This window comes from Erigeron canadensis, chromosome 1 (assembly GCF_010389155.1).
Source record: "Erigeron canadensis isolate Cc75 chromosome 1, C_canadensis_v1, whole genome shotgun sequence".
NCBI lineage: Eukaryota > Viridiplantae > Streptophyta > Magnoliopsida > Asterales > Asteraceae > Erigeron > Erigeron canadensis.
The window spans coordinates 58,453,192-58,471,097 of NC_057761.1; the positions used below are offsets into that span (position 1 = coordinate 58,453,192).

The 17,906-nt window shown below is 33.5% G+C and overlaps 1 protein-coding gene across 1 annotated transcript; it reads right to left on the reverse strand.

Annotated features, from left to right (window-relative positions):
• Positions 1–4,082: 4,082 nt before the first annotated feature.
• Positions 4,083–5,962, reverse strand: LOC122583395 (carnosic acid synthase-like). Its single transcript, XM_043755804.1, has 2 exons — positions 4,964–5,962; positions 4,083–4,823 (listed from the first exon to the last, which is right to left on the reverse strand). Exons 1-2 carry the CDS (start codon positions 5,933–5,935, stop codon positions 4,203–4,205), a joined length of 1,593 nt encoding a protein of 530 aa, XP_043611739.1. The 5' UTR covers positions 5,936–5,962; the 3' UTR covers positions 4,083–4,202.
• Positions 5,963–17,906: the final 11,944 nt, after the last annotated feature.

Here is a 17,906-nt window from a genome sequence, read left to right on the forward strand (position 1 = left end):
ATATCACACATGACACATTTTTTAGATGGTGCCAAAGCATACAACCTTTTAAACCGAGTTGCAGGACTGTCGCCATTAAGCCAATGATCATTCCTGAATCTTGTCTTATTTTCACTCCCAACTGTTCTTTGATAACATCTTAAGGGGGCTAGCAAACGAGTGTGCCTCAGAGAATGAGGAACATATATTTGCCCATATATTATCACCATTTATTTTATATAGGAACACAAACTCAGAACCATGAATCACATGGATGATATTAAACCTCACGACATCCAAGTTTTGAACCACATGTCATATCCATTTGTACATATCAATACTAAATTAAGAGCATCCAGACCACCAAAACTTAAACCACCCATTTTTTTTACCTAACGATTGTCTTCCAGTTAATCCATTACATTTCATTTTCCAAGTTTGACCCCCTCCCCCTCCCCCCGTACCCTTTCCACACAAAAAATGAAATTGTGATATTTATCAATCGAAATAAAGAAAAATAATACTTTAAATTGCCGAGTTAGAATCAATCATAGGCAACACATTAGTATTGAGTTTAGATTTTATTCTATTATAACTTTGCAAAATCTAAACTTAATACTAATGCTTTGACTTTGTTGTCATAAGCCTCTTCTTTGAAAGTACATCACTTTGTTGGAAACATTAGTCTTGAGACAAACCTTTAAATTGGTAGAGTAAATTTTGAGTTGTTTTGATTTTTAATAGAATAGAAAAATAAAAAGGTTGGAAAAATAGTTTTTTTTTTTGTTTGGGTAAATAAATAAGTTATATTTGTATATCATTAATTTCAATAATTTATTTTATTTTGTTTAATAGAGCGTAACTTCTCTCTCATCACATGCTCAAAATTTATAAATCAATGTTAAAGGTTGATGTTCCCAAAGTTGCCACTCACATAAGCTAAACTCGGCTTTCTCAACACTGCCGTTGATAATTTGACTAAACCGGACATTATATATATATATCATATATTGTAGATACAAGGTGTTATGACATTACTAATATTCAATTTTTTTTCCTAATGGAGTTGGTGGCCCATTGGTAAGGTCTTTGACCTTCGGGTAATCTACCTGGTTCGAGTCCCACTTCCCACATTTGTGGGGGTAGATTAATAAGTTTTTTTTCGAGAGTTTTAGGTTTCATCTCATGCATGAATGTAATTTAAGAGAATGAGTAGATTAGAATGTCGTTCTAAAAATAATAATAATAATAATAATAATTTTATTTTACTTTATCATTGTTTAAAATATAGCTTACTATTATTATTAATAGAAAATTGATTTATATATTTTAAATGTAACATATCTTAAATATTTCAATTAAAATATGCTTTGTTTTTTTATGTGATATTAACTGTTATTCTATTGGATAAGATATAAGATAAAGAGTATTATTTTATCATTTCTAAATATATATTAAAGAGAAACCTTAATTCATAATTGAATAAGTATGAACCTTTAGATGAATTTTAACTTTTATTTAGAGGTATTAAATCAAATGATGATGTCATATACCTTAGTTAACTTTTTTAGATTTAATTTTATTTTATTAAATTTAAGTTATAATTACTTCCATATTTAAGTTTGTAGACATTAATAATTAACGTTTTTAATGATATAATGATGGAAACTAATATTTTTATATTTATATCATTTTTTATCTTTAAAATTAAATTATAATTTTATTACAATAAAATTTTCTTTTTTAATGTAATACGTTTCTATTAAGTTATACCTTTGTATAAGATTTTTATCATATAACAAATAAAATTTGGTTATAAGCATTTCTGTATGAGATTTTTGTCATATAACATTTTTATTAAATTAATGTTTTGAAAACTGGACCGGAGTCAAACCGGCCTTCTTAATAGAAAATTAAAACACAAATATGGAGTCTATAGTAAGCTATCACAATTATATATCAGAAAAATAATTGTATGAAAATTGCAATGATATTATGCATAATTTTATGTTAGATTAACACAACATGTGATATATAGATTGGTAATTAAATTGCTTAACAATTTTAGTATATAACTAAATTATTCAAGCAAAACGCTAAAACACAAGTGCAATGACAATGCAGACATATCCGGATGAATGAAAGACATCTAAAGAAACAAAAACTTTACTCAGCGAGACCTCTAATAGATGATGTATCCATTTTTCAAAACTGTGGTTAAATAACGCACAAATATATATGAGAAACAATGACTAAGGTTTGTTACAAAAACGAACTTATTCCTAAAAGCGAACTGTCTGGTCACTGTTAACCGGAATCTAATCGAAGACTAATATAACTTCATGTTTTTTAGTGGTTTAATTATTACCTGGTTAAATATGATATTATAAAAATTTAACATGTCATTAATTATATATGTTTCATGCGTATTACGCGGGTGTATATATATATATGTATATTAGCTATTATTATTTGATTTCTTGATTAAAATTATCAGGTAAAAAGTGTAAATTTGTGATGAAAAACCAAAAAATGTAAATTAAATTTAAAGGGGTATATATATATATATGGTATTATTTTTGATTTATTGATTAAAAAGTGTAAATTTATGATGAAAAACCAAAATATATAAATTAAATTTTAAGGGGTATTTTTTGTATAGTCATAAAAAGTATAAATATTAATATTGTCATTTAAGAAAGATGAAATAATTAAATTTGATCTAATGACTCTAAATCAAATGTGGAATTCATCCAAGAGTTCATGTTTGTTTAGGAATGAATTTAACACCTTTTTCTATATATATATATTGGTAGATATAGATCTACAGATCTACATATACTATTTATACCCATTACCCAAAATATAGAAGATGCCACCAAATATATATATATATATATAGTAGGAATTCGAACGATTCTAAATCCTCTAAAAACTTAGACCTATTTTATAAAATTGCCACGTAGGATTTTATCCTATGTGGCATCTTCCAATTTTTTAAACAATATTTATCTTATTTTATATAAAAAATTATATAAAAATTGTTAAAAATAATAAGCAAATTATAAAGAATAATATAAATATACGATTTCATTATTATCTAATTATTATTTCTAATTGTAAAGAAATCTAGACATCTTTCAAAACTTAAATTTTTAAATCTCCACTATTTTATAAAAAAATTGCTCTTATTCACAAATATTCATCTATATATGTATTTAAAGTAGTTTTTTTCATATATTAATTAAAAAATACAATCAAACTTTATAATTACCAAACAAGTTTACTTTTTATTCTTTGTTTTTTATTTTTAATTTTTGTTGTTCATATGTTCTTTACTAAATGATCAATGTCCTCTTTTGTTTTAGAATACTTTGATTACAACCATTAATACAAAATTGTGATTATATATTACATCTTTCTTCAACCAAATTGTTGTTTCTCTTATTATGTAAGTGTTTATTTTTATTTTCTCATATAAATGTTACTAGATTAATCAATACATCAAATTTTATCTTTATTTTATTTCTTTCCATGTATTTAAAAAAGGATTAAGTGAACCGGAATATAAGTTATAGTGTGCACGAACTCAAGTAAACATTTATAGTATGCACGAAACTTAGAAAAAATGTTCAAATTATTCAACTTTTTGTGACTCACCTATCAAAACCTTACACGTGACATGTAAAAAAAAAACCTTGCACGTAGCAACTCATATGGGCTACCACGTATACCATGTTACATGATTTGAACATTTTTACTAAGTTTGTGTATACAATAAAGGTTTATTTGATCGAGTTCATGCACACTATAACTTTTCAAGCATAGTTAGTTACATTCCGTCACACTAAATCCTAAAAAAAACAAGATATTAAGGTACAATTATATTTAAAGGGAATTACAATTAAAAATGTTTGTATCAAATTTTTAGTATATATTTTTTAAAAACTGCGCGAGTGAAGCAAACCTAGTATATATCTATACAAGGACAATCTTGACATGAGGATGAAAATTTGAATAGAAAAATTTGAATCGATAATACTCGAAACAAGAAACGTAATAACATTGAATAGAAAATTTGAATTAACAAATTAGCAGCTCAATGATGAAAGAGAGTGGTACACATTTATTTCCTTGAATTACAAAGGCTCTAAAGTCTTGAAATTAAATCGAATGCATGTTGGATTGGTAGAAATAAGTACATATTAAAACATTATATTATATTAATTATAGAGGCTCACATCGGGTAACCTTTGAGATGGGATAGCCATGAGTGGCTTTCTTTTCCTTAGCGTAATGCCGAATTTTTCTGAAAGGTCATGCTCTTCACCCGTTGGCAAGCTCCAGTCAAACGAATGCAACAGCGAAGCCAAGATTAACATTTGCATTCTCTCAGCCAACGGAATACCTGCACATATTCTCCTTCCTGATCCAAATGGAAAGAACTTCAAATTGTTACCATTGTAGTCACATTTGTCTGTCAAAAACCTATCGGGATTGAAGTCCAAGGGCTTGTCCCAATATCGAGGATCTCGATGTATTGACCAAACATTTAGAAAGACGGTACAACCCTTTGGGATTGTGTATCCGCCTACCTTGCAATCCTGGCTTGGCAATCGTGGCAATAGGAAAGGGATTACGGGGTGCAACCTAATTGTTTCCTTGATAGTTGCCTCTAGATATTCTAGTTGAGATAGATGGGATTCTTCAACTATGCTGTTCGCTCCTACAATTTTTGCCAATTCCTCTTGAACCTTAGTCATTACGTTATGATTTTGCATTATCTCTGCCATGGCCCATTCTGCAAGTGTTGCGGTTGTTTCTGTTCCCGCAATCAGAATGTCCTGAACAAAGGAGGTTTCATGTTAGTTATCAAACTTAACACACAAAATGTAAATGGAAAAAGAAAAAAAAGTTACGAAGAGGAACTCTTAATTAATTAAGCAAGCTAGCAGCATTATAATAATTCGAGTAGTAATCTTACTACAAGTAGAGCCTTAATTTGGGTAATGCTAAGAGATGTTGCATCTTTTTGGTCCTTGATATCTAATAACATCTGCAAGAAATCTCTCTCCACTTCGTGCCCAAATCCATCTACTTGTGACCTTTTTAAGTTAGTTTTGATCCGATCTTCAATGATGCTTGTCAGAATTTGCTCCAACTTGTCGAGTTGCTTCGTCATGTCTCGCTTGATACCTTGTAGATCCAACCATGCTAGACTAGGGAAGAAATCAGATACATTTGGTTTTCCAAATATGTCAGCAATATTTGAAGACACCGTTTGCAACTCATCTCCGAGATGACTACTACCTTCCAGCCCGTTGTATGATGTGTTTTTCCACACCATGTTTGTTATAACGCTCGCCTCTGTCAAGAAAACAATCTTGCTGATATCTACTACGGTTCCAATTTTACCAAACAAGTTGTTGATGGTTTTTCTAAGTTCGTTTTGTCGTAAAGAACCACATGCTTCAAGGTTCTTGTTGCTCAGAAGGTCGCGCACAAGTATCTTACGCAGATTACGCCAGTTGGCGTTGTTCTTGGACATCACTAGATCCTGGCCTCCATAGGTTAGTACAGAGGGTGCGACCGTTATGTCGCGGTTAGAAAAGGCTTCGTCTTGGTCACGAACCACCTCCTTTGCCAACTCTGGGGTGTTGATCACAACGTGAAGCTTGCTTCCCAAATGAAACTTGAAAATGGGGCCATAGGAGTGAGCCATGTTAGTAAACTGTTTGTGTAAGTCGGGACTAAGGAATGGAAGGTACCCAACTATTGGCAACGAACGTGGACCCGGTGGCAATGGCGGTGCACCGTTCGAGGGTGCCGCCGTCCGTTTGTACCATAAAATAGCCAACATGATTGCGGAAATGGTGACAATAACCATGGCAAGCTCGTTGTTGTTTTTGCTTATCCCTTCCCACCACCCGGAACCATGGATGGTTAGTTGCATCATTTTTTTGTAACTGATGGGGGAGTACAATTATTCTAGTTAATGGCTTCATTTAATTTATAGAGCCATATGATATACAATTATATCTTTATTTTATGTAGCCTGATTCTTTCACGGAGACTATTGATGCATACGAGGAAATTTAATGTGCATAGACTATTATGTCCCTAGACCATATTATGTCCCAAACAAGATCCAAATTTCTTTTCCCAATGATCCACTGGTTTCTTTAGTCGAATCCATCTCCCTTTCTCTTTATATATATATAGATAGATAAACAAATCCAAAACATAAATCAGACATATTTGTTTATATCTTTGAAGATATATATGTCACGTGCTTCCTCTTCCTTCGATGTATTTCCGCTTCGTCGGTCCTGCGACCCACCGTTAATCACCACCGGTTTTTTTTTTTTTTAGTATTTTTATATTCGGGAGAAATTTAGTGTTAGGCGATAAGGGCGTCATATTTGCATATATTTTATTATAATGTCAAGAGAACAAGGAAAAAAAACATTTGTGTGATCATAGTTTAATGGGAAGTGATATTTCTACAACACACTTTAACCATCTACAATAATTTATGCATGATACAGTTATACACTACGTAATAAGTTTTGTAACTTTGTTGTAGATGGCTAAAACTTGTGGTATGGATATCACTCCCCTAGTTTAATGGTTTTGAAATTGGCAGAAACGGAATAAATTGGGCGCTACTGAAATATTTATTGGTTTTCGATTTTAATTTAACTTTGGGAGGACAAGAGTAAAAATAATAAAATTTGATAAACATAGTGTAGGGGCATATTTGTCTAATCCAATTAAATTCCTTGTACGCATCAAAAGCATATGTGAAAGAATCAGCTCCTTTATTTTATATTTTAATATAAGCTTAATTATGTATTACCTTCTTTAAATATTAGTCCTGGCTAGCTAAGTGCGACTTTCTTTTCCAAACAAAACTAAAAGGTTTTGCCACGCCTTGAATCCGGATCTACCGATTGAATAATTAATTAAATAGACAATTATATTTTATGCCTTTCTTTTTCAATTGGTAATTACTTTAAAATAAAACCTTTAATTCTAAATTTAAAATGTATAAATCATTTATAAAATATGAGTACGAGGCCGAGAGAAAGAAGATACGTGTTGCACTCTTTTTCCCTTATCCATGGTTTTGTCCCAATGAGTTTTCCTGGTAGAGTTTTTAATGAGGCAACATCTTCGGACGTATCAAAATAATTATGTATTTTTTTCCCTTCATTAGATTTTTGTCCTACTGGGTTCTATCTGATAAGGTTTTAATGGGGCATAATTTTTTAAATGGACATTCAACAGGAAATATTTTGGTTTATATATGGAATGAGTGTCCATGAGTTCATCCTTCAATATTTGATAATAGATTGTATTGTTGGATACTAGAAGAGATATTTTGATCTCAAAATGGTCAACATTTTAGCTATTTATGACGTTCATGCAAAAATATTAGCTAAATGGATCTCAAATGGATACTACAAGTTGTGTCACCGCAAACTCATGACGTTCAATAAAACAAACAATTAAAGCTTCTTCTAAACATGCAGAAATATTAGCTATTTATGAAGGTAGAAAGCTCCAACAAATCCATATAAAGATAAAGCAACATATATTGCTATCTTAAAGAGGGATACATCAAAGCGCAAATTTGGTAGACTTGTTTACCAAATAACTTCGGACCTCTACATTCAATAAGTTGATTAATGTGATAGGGTTGCGTCGACTCAAGAAGTTTCACTGATTATCATCAGGGGAGAAAATACGCGTGCACTCTTTTTTCCTGAGCAAGGTTTTGTCCCACTGGGTTTTCCTTGCAAAGTTTTTAACGAGACAACACTCTAAGGCGTATAAAGTGGATAGTCAAGGGGGAGTGTTATAAATGTATATATTTATTATGTGACTATCCATGTACTTAACTTATAATCACATTTATTATTGTAAGGTTATGAGTATCCTATAAATAATGGGTATGTATTAGTATTCCATATATCAATGAAAAGAACACTCTCATATTCTCTCTATTGTTCTTTACTTCTTTTTATTGTTGTTCTATGTTATGGTAATTATATTTTGCTATTAGGTCGTTGTTTCACAACATAATACTCTTATTGATTCATTGTGTTCTTATTTATAGAAACTAAATATCATTTAACACAACACTCAATTTTCATGTTTATAAGAATTTATACTTAGTATTGATTATTATAAAAATTGTAATGTTTAATTTCTATAAATAAAGAACTAAATAATTGCTTTAGGGGCATTATTTAAAAAAAACCTATGTAATTAATCAACAATTTATAATTAATAAATGGTTAGTGACATGTGATGTAGACCCATCAATAAAGTGAAAAAAATAAAAAGAAAAAAAATACTTAATTTGATTAGTAGAAGATTTGTTTGCACACTTTAATTATTTGTAATTAGTTTGTGTTAACCTAATTATATTTTTCTATTTATATATTGTCAATAATCAGTTAGTAATTTGTTTCTATGGTTTTTGGTTTTATCTATTTGGAAAAGTTATTGTTAGAAGATGTCATCTTTTTTATTATACTGTGATACCATTATTTAATTAGTCATTAAAAAAATATTATATAGATATGTTTTCTTTTTAATTTCATTTTATTGAACATGGGATCATAAAGATTATGCACATCTAGATTGTTAGCCTTTTGTGGCTTAATAGTTTAGGTGTTGTTTATTCTTTTGTGTTTTTTTATTATTTTTGTGTTTTTTTTTGAACGGCAAGAAATATATATATATATTAACAAGGTATACTAACAAGATGCTAGTTACCGAAAAATACAAATACAATTACAATCTAGAAGAGAAACCAAGCAACAAACTATCTAGACACCTCCCGGTACATTAACTGCGAGGACTTCAAAATGAGTGAAAAACTCGTGGCAAAAAGACACGAGAAAAACTCCCAACCAACCAGGGCCGAGCCACCGGTTTTCACCTCGTGGTGTTTTTGATGAAGTCCCAACCATGTCCCGAGAAATAAACCATACATAAACATTACAAGAATAGTAATTACCGAGCCTAGTAGTATAATAGCAGTTAAGCCTAAAATCATAAATATCCAGAAGCAACAACAATGCTAAGAAAAAGCAACCCATTAATCACCAACAGAACCTTAAGCCCATGGTGACCTCCATCTGTACGTGTTCTAAAAAGAAGAAGCTAACCACTATTGTCCAAAGGATTAGTGATCCAGTCCGACCAAACATAATGATGTTTCCTATCGCGGCTTGATATCCAAATAAACGATAATGACACAACTGAATTGAATATGTCGTTGATGTTTTCATGAGTGTCATTATGCCGAGCATTATTTCTTTCCTTCCAAACGTGCCACCACCAAACAAAAATGATTGCCTCAAAAATTCTACGCTTCAGCCCGGTAATCCTAAGACTGTCAAGCCAGTTGAGAATGACTTTAGGTTCCTGGTCCGGGATATTATGGTTTAACCACAAACCCATTTTGCTTCTCAATTCACGCATCAGTAAACATGTATGAAAAATGTGTGAGACGTCGTCGATCCCACTGGAGCATAAAGGGCATCCGACAACCATCACATCTATGCCACGGCCGAAAAGGTTAACGTTAGTAGGTATACCATTCCGTAGAAGTCTCCATGTAAATAAGTTGACCTTTCTAGGGATAAGTTTGTTCCACCTTGTAGCTTTGTCCCTGACATTTAGTCTCTGGTGATCAATATACTTACGAATTTGAGCCACCGAAAATTCACGTTTCCCATCAAAGTTCCAGGACCAGTAGTCATCTTTGTTACTGAAGCCATTAGGAAGGTTTTGAAGCATATATTTGAGTTGTTCTTGCTCGGTTCCGGATCTGATCGCTCTCCTCCACTGCCATTTCCATGTCGAGTTATCCCATCTTTCTTGTATACAACACCCTTTGTTTGATTCCAGCGCATAAAGTCTCGGGTAACAAAATGATAACATTTGATTTCCAACCCAAACGTCCTCCCAGAATTTGGTATGTCTCCCGTTGCCAATCTTCCTTAAGATGACATCACCTGGAAAAGTGGGGATTGAATGGATCTCTGATGCAGCCTTAGTGATATTGTTCCACAATCCTCTTGATTTGGCCGACATATTGTAAAAACATTCTTTGCCATGGATGTCAGTAATGACTTTGGCCCAAAGATTATCATTGTTAACAAGACCACGCCATCTCCATTTGTACAATAAGGCGCAATTCATAGCATCAATGCTTCCGACACCAATACCCCCTCAATCTTTACTCGCCAAAATCGTCTCCCATTTTATCCAATGCATTTTCTTATTGTTCTCAGTCCCTCCCCAGAAAAACGAGGACCTCATCGATTCCAGGATCTTATTAATAGCTTTAGGCAGACGAAAAATAGATAAAAAATAAATTCCAAGAGATCCAAGAACAGAAGATATTAAAGTAGTTCTACCTCCAATGGACAACAGATTAGCTTTCCAACCCGATAGCCTTTTAGAAAACTTATTAACAATTGGATTCCAGGTAGAAGTTCGTTTAGATTTACCACCAATTGGAACACCAAGATATTTAAAAGGAAGGTTTTCCGCTTTGCATCCAACCATACTAGCGAGGTAATTAGTCTCCTCATTACTTACACCAACACCGGTAATAGAGGATTTTTCAAAGTTGATCTTAAGCCCAGAAATACCGTAGAAAAATCGCAAAGCATTAGAGATACAATCCAAATTAGTCTCGGACCATTCACCCACAATAATAACATCATCAGCATAAAAAAGATGAGATATGGATACCTGATTGATCTTTGCGCCCGCAAACAACCCATTTTTAACCAAATTGTCTATAGCAATATGCAACCCCTCCATTGCAATTATAAACAAAAAAGGCGCCATGGGGTCACCCTGACGAAGGCCACGCTGAATAGGAAATTCAAACGTGGGACTACCATTGATAAGAACCGAAGAACAAGCTGAAGTAAGACACGCTTTGACCCATGTGATTCATTTATGCCCAAACCCCATGATGTTAAGCATATAAAAAAGAAAGTCCCATGATAGAGAATCATAAGCCTTGGCAAAGTCAATTTTGAACAACATCAATTTTTTCCTTTTAACTTTGAACCAGTCTATTACCTCGTTTAATAATAAAGGGCCATCCAATATTTGCCTACCTTTGATAAATGCAGTTTGCTCATTGATGACAACTGAGTTAATGACCTTGGCTAATCTATTAGCAAGAAGTTTAGCGATAATTTTATATTGGATGCCAATGAGACTAATAGGTCTGAAATCAGAAAAAATGGTAGGATTATTAACCTTAGGAATGAGAGTAATAAATGACGCATTACAACCACGAGGAATCTCAGCCTGTGAATGAAATTCATTGACCATATTACTGATGTCATCTTTCATTAAGCTCCAGTACTTCTTTATCATAGCGAAAGAAAACCCGTCCGGTCCAGGTGCTTTGTCGCCACCACAACTCCAAATTGCGTTCTTGATTTCGTCCACAGAAAAAGGGGTTTCAAGACTAACAGCCTCGGTGGAAGCAAGTGTTTTGACATTAGTCTTATCAAGAGAGAAACGAGCCCCTTCAAAACGCTGGAACTTATTAGCAAAGTACTCTCTAAAGCATTTTTTTATCTCCGATGGTTCATCAACCCAAATACCATTGTATTTTATACCAGTAAGATACCCAGAGCGTCTTTTTGCTTTAATAATCGAATGAAAGAATTTGGAGTTCTCGTCTTCTTCCACAACCCATTTTACCTTAGCCTTTTGTTTCAAGTCCATGTTGGTGCGAAAGTTAAACTCTTGTAACTCATGAAGAAGAGCCATGCGTCTATTCACCATATCCAAATTATTACCGCCCTGGCTGTTAATTTGTTGATCTATACCAGCTATGTCATTAGTTATATGGTCTTTATTACGGTTAAGGGACCTCTCTTTTTTCCAATTTTTCAACTCAACTTTAAGAGACTTCAATTTATTTTTGAGAATCACAAAAGCGTTAGTAGATTCAGTCGCTTCCATGTTGTCCCATTTTTGCTTTATGAATTCGTCAAAGCCCTCCACTCTCAACCATGAATTGAAGAATTTAAAAGGGATAGGGCCAAAATCCAAACTCTTCTGCTTAAGAAGTAGAGGTCGATGATCCGAAACGATATCATCAAGAGCTTCCAACACCAAGTCTTTTATGGAATCCATGAAACCTTGGTTTACTAAAAAACGGTCCAACCTGCTTGCTTTAAGGCCATCCTTAGACAATCTGGTGAACTTGTGTCTCCCCATAGCCAAATCAATTAGATTTGCATGACTAATGAAATCGTTAAAATGATTAGCATTGCTTACTGAAAATATAGTTCCCATTCTTTCTTCAGCCGACCGAACTGAATTGAAATCACCGCATAGCATATAGTTACCAATATTAACCCGCATAAACTCCATTAATTCATTCCACAGCTCCACTTTTCCAGTTTCACCTTGAGGGGCGTAAATATTTACCATGTAACATTCACAGTTATAAGCGACCCACTTACCTTTAACCACCATAAATTGATTGTTAGAGCACATAAAGTGCACAATCTGTTGTCCGATGCAATAATTCTAAAAGGCTAAGAACTATTAAGTTAATAAGGCCCAATCTGTTTGTACAGCCTATAAATATAAGTCTTAGGTCACGAATTTAGGTTGATGATTTAGTTGCAACATAGAGTCATTCACTAGGTTCTCGAGGTAGAGATCTATACCTCGAGATACCGCCCAAACTATCACGATTCGTCTCAATGATTGTAATCCGTAATCATTGTAGATGTTGTTCATACAGATTCATCTTGTAATCATATGATTAATGATAGTATTTTTGTGTTTATCTCCTGTTCTTATTATCTTCGCGTGTTTTTATCATGATAATCATTAATTAACCCTAAAGACGATCATAGACGGATTCCGCACATCTATGATTGTTAGATCTCGTGTTAATCGATCCGGGAACGTGCTGAAACACGTTTTCACATTGATCAAAATTAAAACATGTAGACATAACAAAAGCTTGGGGATCCCATATAGAAATGATGCCCCTAGATCTACCTGTCGCCAAAGATTCAGAATAAGCAAAAGAAAAGTTACCCCATAACGACTTTAACCGAAAATGATCAGATGAATTCATCTTAGTTTCTTGAATGGACAAGAAGTTAACACGATACTTGGACAAGATACGACAGAGTGACCTTCTTTTCTCGTCGCACCCTGTACCACCCATATTGATAGAGAGAATATTCATTGGAAACCTTTGTCGTCACTCATCCTGTTAACAATTTGAGCAAAAGACCGAGGTTTCGATAGTACTTTATAACCCATACCCTTTCCGACTTCTCGAATCTTTTTTGATTTTCCAATTGACAAACTCGACCCCAAAGATGAACTAGTTGACCCAACGAACTCGTTTTTTCTTGATGAAAGACATTTGTAAGTGTCATTGGCCGAAACTTTTGGATCATTTAAGTATATCCCTTTAATAAAACCTGGAGCACCTGAAGATTCATTTGAGACACTTTGTTGAAAAGTAGACACAGGAGGGCAAGACTTCCCCCTTTTCCTCAACATGGCATCTTTTTGAATTATTTTATCTAGAGAAAATATATCTGTAGATTCTTTAGAAGCCTCTATGTTATTCCCCCTTTTCCCACTTTAGTAGCTTTGTCCATGTTATTGTCAATTTTCACCTCATCATCAATTTTTACTTTGTAGATGTTCTCTGGAACCTAAGTATCTTCCTTCGACTTGGCAATAAAACCATGATGTTCCAAATTATCACTCAAAAAAACCTCTGGTTCAGCAACCATAGGGATTTTACAATCCGCAGTGACCTCCGCATTCTCATTAACACGCTGCTTGTTGGTCTAATTGTCACCACCATTAGAATCCTTAACCACTTCCTCAACCGAATTTTCTTTACATAAATCGAAGTCAATGTCATTGCTGTTGAGAGAAGCATCATCCTCTGAATTATCACTACTGTCATTAAATCCCTCAGAGTTATCAGAATTCCCATGCTCATCATCATAGGAACCATCTTCCGAATCCGTAGTAAACCATATGGATCCAAAATTTTTGGTTCCCATGGAGCTAACTCTTTTAACCAGACTTTGTATGATTTGTCGTCCATTGAGATAGATAACTCCTCGAAAATGAAACCGGTGGACTTAGAGAGCAAACACACTTTCCCCACACCGTAAGAGGATTCCCATTGACAATCAAATAATACACACTTTCCCCAAGGATCTAGAATATCCTGAAAAGTTTGATTGTGCCAAGCACCTTTAGGAATCTCAAAAACCTCCACCCATATCATACGTTCATCAGGAACAAATCCATAGCATGGCGTTTTACAAGCACCAAACCTACTTTTAAGGGATTCGTTGGTCAGGAATCGTTCTTTGGCTTCAACTGATGCAAAAGTTGTATGTATCCAACGTCCACCAATGAAATCCACCCCAACATCAGAAAAACCCTCATTGTGGAACCATTGTCTCACAGTAGGGATGATAATAGGATCGATGACTTTTAAAAGAATAGACAAAGAACTAGACGAATCGTTATTCAAAATATTTGTTACCTTGACAATCCTGCGAGTAGTGGGGGATAGTTTAATCTCTTCCTGTTGAGTCTTTTCACCAATAACAGCCTCCGCATATGATTTTGAGTGGTAGGTTTAGATGGGGCAGGAGTACTTGGTACCGTCACATTCTTATGATAAATCGGCTTCCTATTACCAAAAGACCTGTTAAAACGAACAATATCCGCGTATACCTTGAACTTTGCAAACCACATAGTGTTGAGATTTGATCTCAGTAGTTCCGCATCCGCTACCTTTATGAATCGAACAAAAGCAAATCTTTTGCCCGCTTTTGACAACCGATCAGCCATATAGATGTCAACAACGGTCCCCCATTCCGAGCAGCGATTCCACATATCTTTATAAGAAACGTTATGAGGGAAGTTTGTTAAATAGAAAGAGGAGAGACATACGCTCCAGAATGCTTGAATTAAGAATAGGGTTTCGATGTTCATCCTTCCCATGCCAACGAGATTGATCGCCAACAGAGTATCCATTGGATTTGCCTTTTTGATTTTGGACCTGTTTCCACTCTCCTTGATCTTCTTGCCGCTTCTCCGATGATTGATGAATATCGCCTCCAGCCATCACAACAACCCTTTTTGCCCGCATCCGCCTCCAGTCTTTATTATTTTTGTGTTAACGTAAGTATTTGTGGGATACAACGTTTTTATAAAGTAATGTAGGTGAAAAGTAGGGAAATTATTTTGTAAATGATGAACATTAACATACACAAATGGAGCTTATTGTTTATTTTTTTTTATTCGTTGTCGATGTTGGAATTGGCAGGAATAACATGGTAGGCTGGTATAGAAATATTTTCTTAAATTGCATTATCGAGTTCTGAACTTAATTAGCCTAGATCGAATGATGTCTCGGTACTTGCTCACTTGATCAGGTTTTGAAAGTAAATTTGGGGTCATAGTTGGGAATGTTAAAATATAAACAGGAAGAAGGATATGAATGCAGAAGATGGAAGTCAACATCAATACATATCAAAGAAGAAAGCCCTCATGCTTAGTTGTTTAACATTATGTAATAAAATGTAATTGTATATAAATAACTTAGGTGCAGAATGATGTTAGTTGATAGTTGAGGGGTCAGAAATGTAAATGTGTAGAATTAGTAAGGCGGTTAGTTAAGAAATTCAAATTATATAAATACCGCTTCTTTGTATATTCATAATCAGAAGAAATCAATATACAGTTTTATTCACAAATATCAATTCTCTCTCAATTCATCTTCTTGTAATCTCAGTTTTCAATAGAATGTTGAAACTGTTACTGAATAATGAATTGTGGTCCTTGAAAGATTTTGATTCATAAAATCTGTCGCTAGTTCAATGGGGTTTTGAAAACTATCAAAAGTACCATTCTCTTAAAGAATTACACAAATGACTGGGTACCCAAATATTTTCTTAAATACTTCTCATTTAGCTTGTACGATCGAATTAATCTACCATTATTTCTTTAAAAGGGTGGTGAAATGAGTGGTTTGGACAAGTTGGTAATGGGTCATAACAAAGTGTTTGACTATAAGGAAGTTGACTAGTAGATGTATGTTTTGAACTTTTGATCAGATTTAGATAAATAATGGTCAATCCATGGTTCAACACCCTCCATGGTTCTCAAGTATGATCTATCTCCATTCAATATTTTCTTCATTTGAAATTGATCAAGATCTTCTAATGTCATATTGTTGGTTTGTTATACGAGTATATATTTTTTGTTATCAATTATGTTGGTATAACTTGTTATGTCTCAAAAATCTAGTTTTTTAATGTATATATAACTAATGTGTTAAGAGAAGTATTCATTATTTGTAGCCTTGTATTCTGTTACGAATAGCATGCTATTTATGTTGACATCCATTCAATGTGTGTTTAACAACATCGGGGTGTTGAAATCTATCAAAAGTACAATTTGCTTAAAGAATTACATAAATGATTGGGTTGTGGGTACACAAATATTTTCTTAAATGCTTCTCTTTTTCCTTGCATCGATCGAACTAACCTACCTTTATTCCTTTAAAAGGGTGGTGAAATGGGTAGTTTGGGCAGGTCGGTAATGGGTCATAACAAAGTGTTTTTAATTATTTTCTTTAACCTACATTTTGCTTAAAGAATTACACAAATGACTGGGTAGTGTTCGACTATATGGAAGTTGACTAGTGAATGTATGTTTTGAACTTTTAATTAGATTTAAGAGATGAATGGCCAAGTGTTGAATGGAGTAATGTGACATGGTTCAAGCAATTTAACCTAAAACATGCATTTATTTTGTGGCTGACAGTGCAAGAAAAGCTACTCACTCATGATAAAATGGCCATTTGGAAGGAAAATGCAGACTTCAAGTGTGTGTACTGTAACAGTATTGCAGACAGTCATGAACATTTGTTCTTTAAATGTGATTTTGTTAAAAGTGTGTGGAGTGAGCTGCATAAATATATGGGTTAGATGCAGGGAGGGGACAGACTTCAGAATGTGATCAATAATTTGGCAAGAATTAAAGGAAGTAATAGTATAGGAGATACCGTTAATAAACGCATGGTAGCTGCTGCTGTCTATTTCATATGGCAAGAAAGAAATGCTAGAGTGTTCAAGAGTCAAGTAAGGAATAAGGATGTTTTATGTCAAAATATTATGGACAATGTAAGAGTCAAAATTATGTCAATAAAGGTAAGGAATACTAGGAAAGTAGGAATGTTCAAAGGATTGCAGAATTGTGGAATTTGAATTGGGTTGAATGCAGGCTGAAGGCTAACTAGTTGCAGGGGCTCTGGGTGATTGCACGTGTGTGTAGGAATAGTGAGTCATGCAAGATGGGACTACTTGGTCCCATATTAGTGCAATCATGAACTGCTCGGTTCTGTAATGTTAGGATATGGATCTGTTTGGTTGGAATTCTGGAAGAATTTGAGTGATATTGGTAGTTTCAGTTATATGTAATGCTGAATTTTGCTTGCAGAGGCTAGATGTTAAGTTTGTTCTGTCTGTATGATTCTTGGGCATGTCCAAGTTGATTTTATTGTATATTTGTAAATTTTGCATTGTAATACAATTCACCTTTAAAATAGAACTTTTGATTAGATATAGATAAATAATGGTCAATCCATGGTTCAACAGCCTCTATGGTTCTCAAGTATGATCTTTTCCTATTCAATATTGTTAATTATTTCTTAATTATTTTTTTAAAAAATCTTTATACGTTTAATTCTTCGTTTGAAAATTGATCAAGATTGTTTAAAATCATATTGTTCGTTTGTTATATATATATTTTTGTTATCAATTATGTTGGTATAACTTGTTATGTCACAAAAATTTAGT

Excerpts from the sequence above, each read along its gene's own strand:
- LOC122583395 (XM_043755804.1), bottom strand. The coding sequence starts at position 5,935 with ATGATGCAACTAACCATCCATGGTTCCGGGTGGTGGGAAGGGATAAGC. Across the intron at positions 4,824-4,963 it reads AAATTAAGGCTCTACTTGTA|GACATTCTGATTGCGGGAAC; the intron begins GTAAGATTACTA and ends TCCTTTGTTCAG.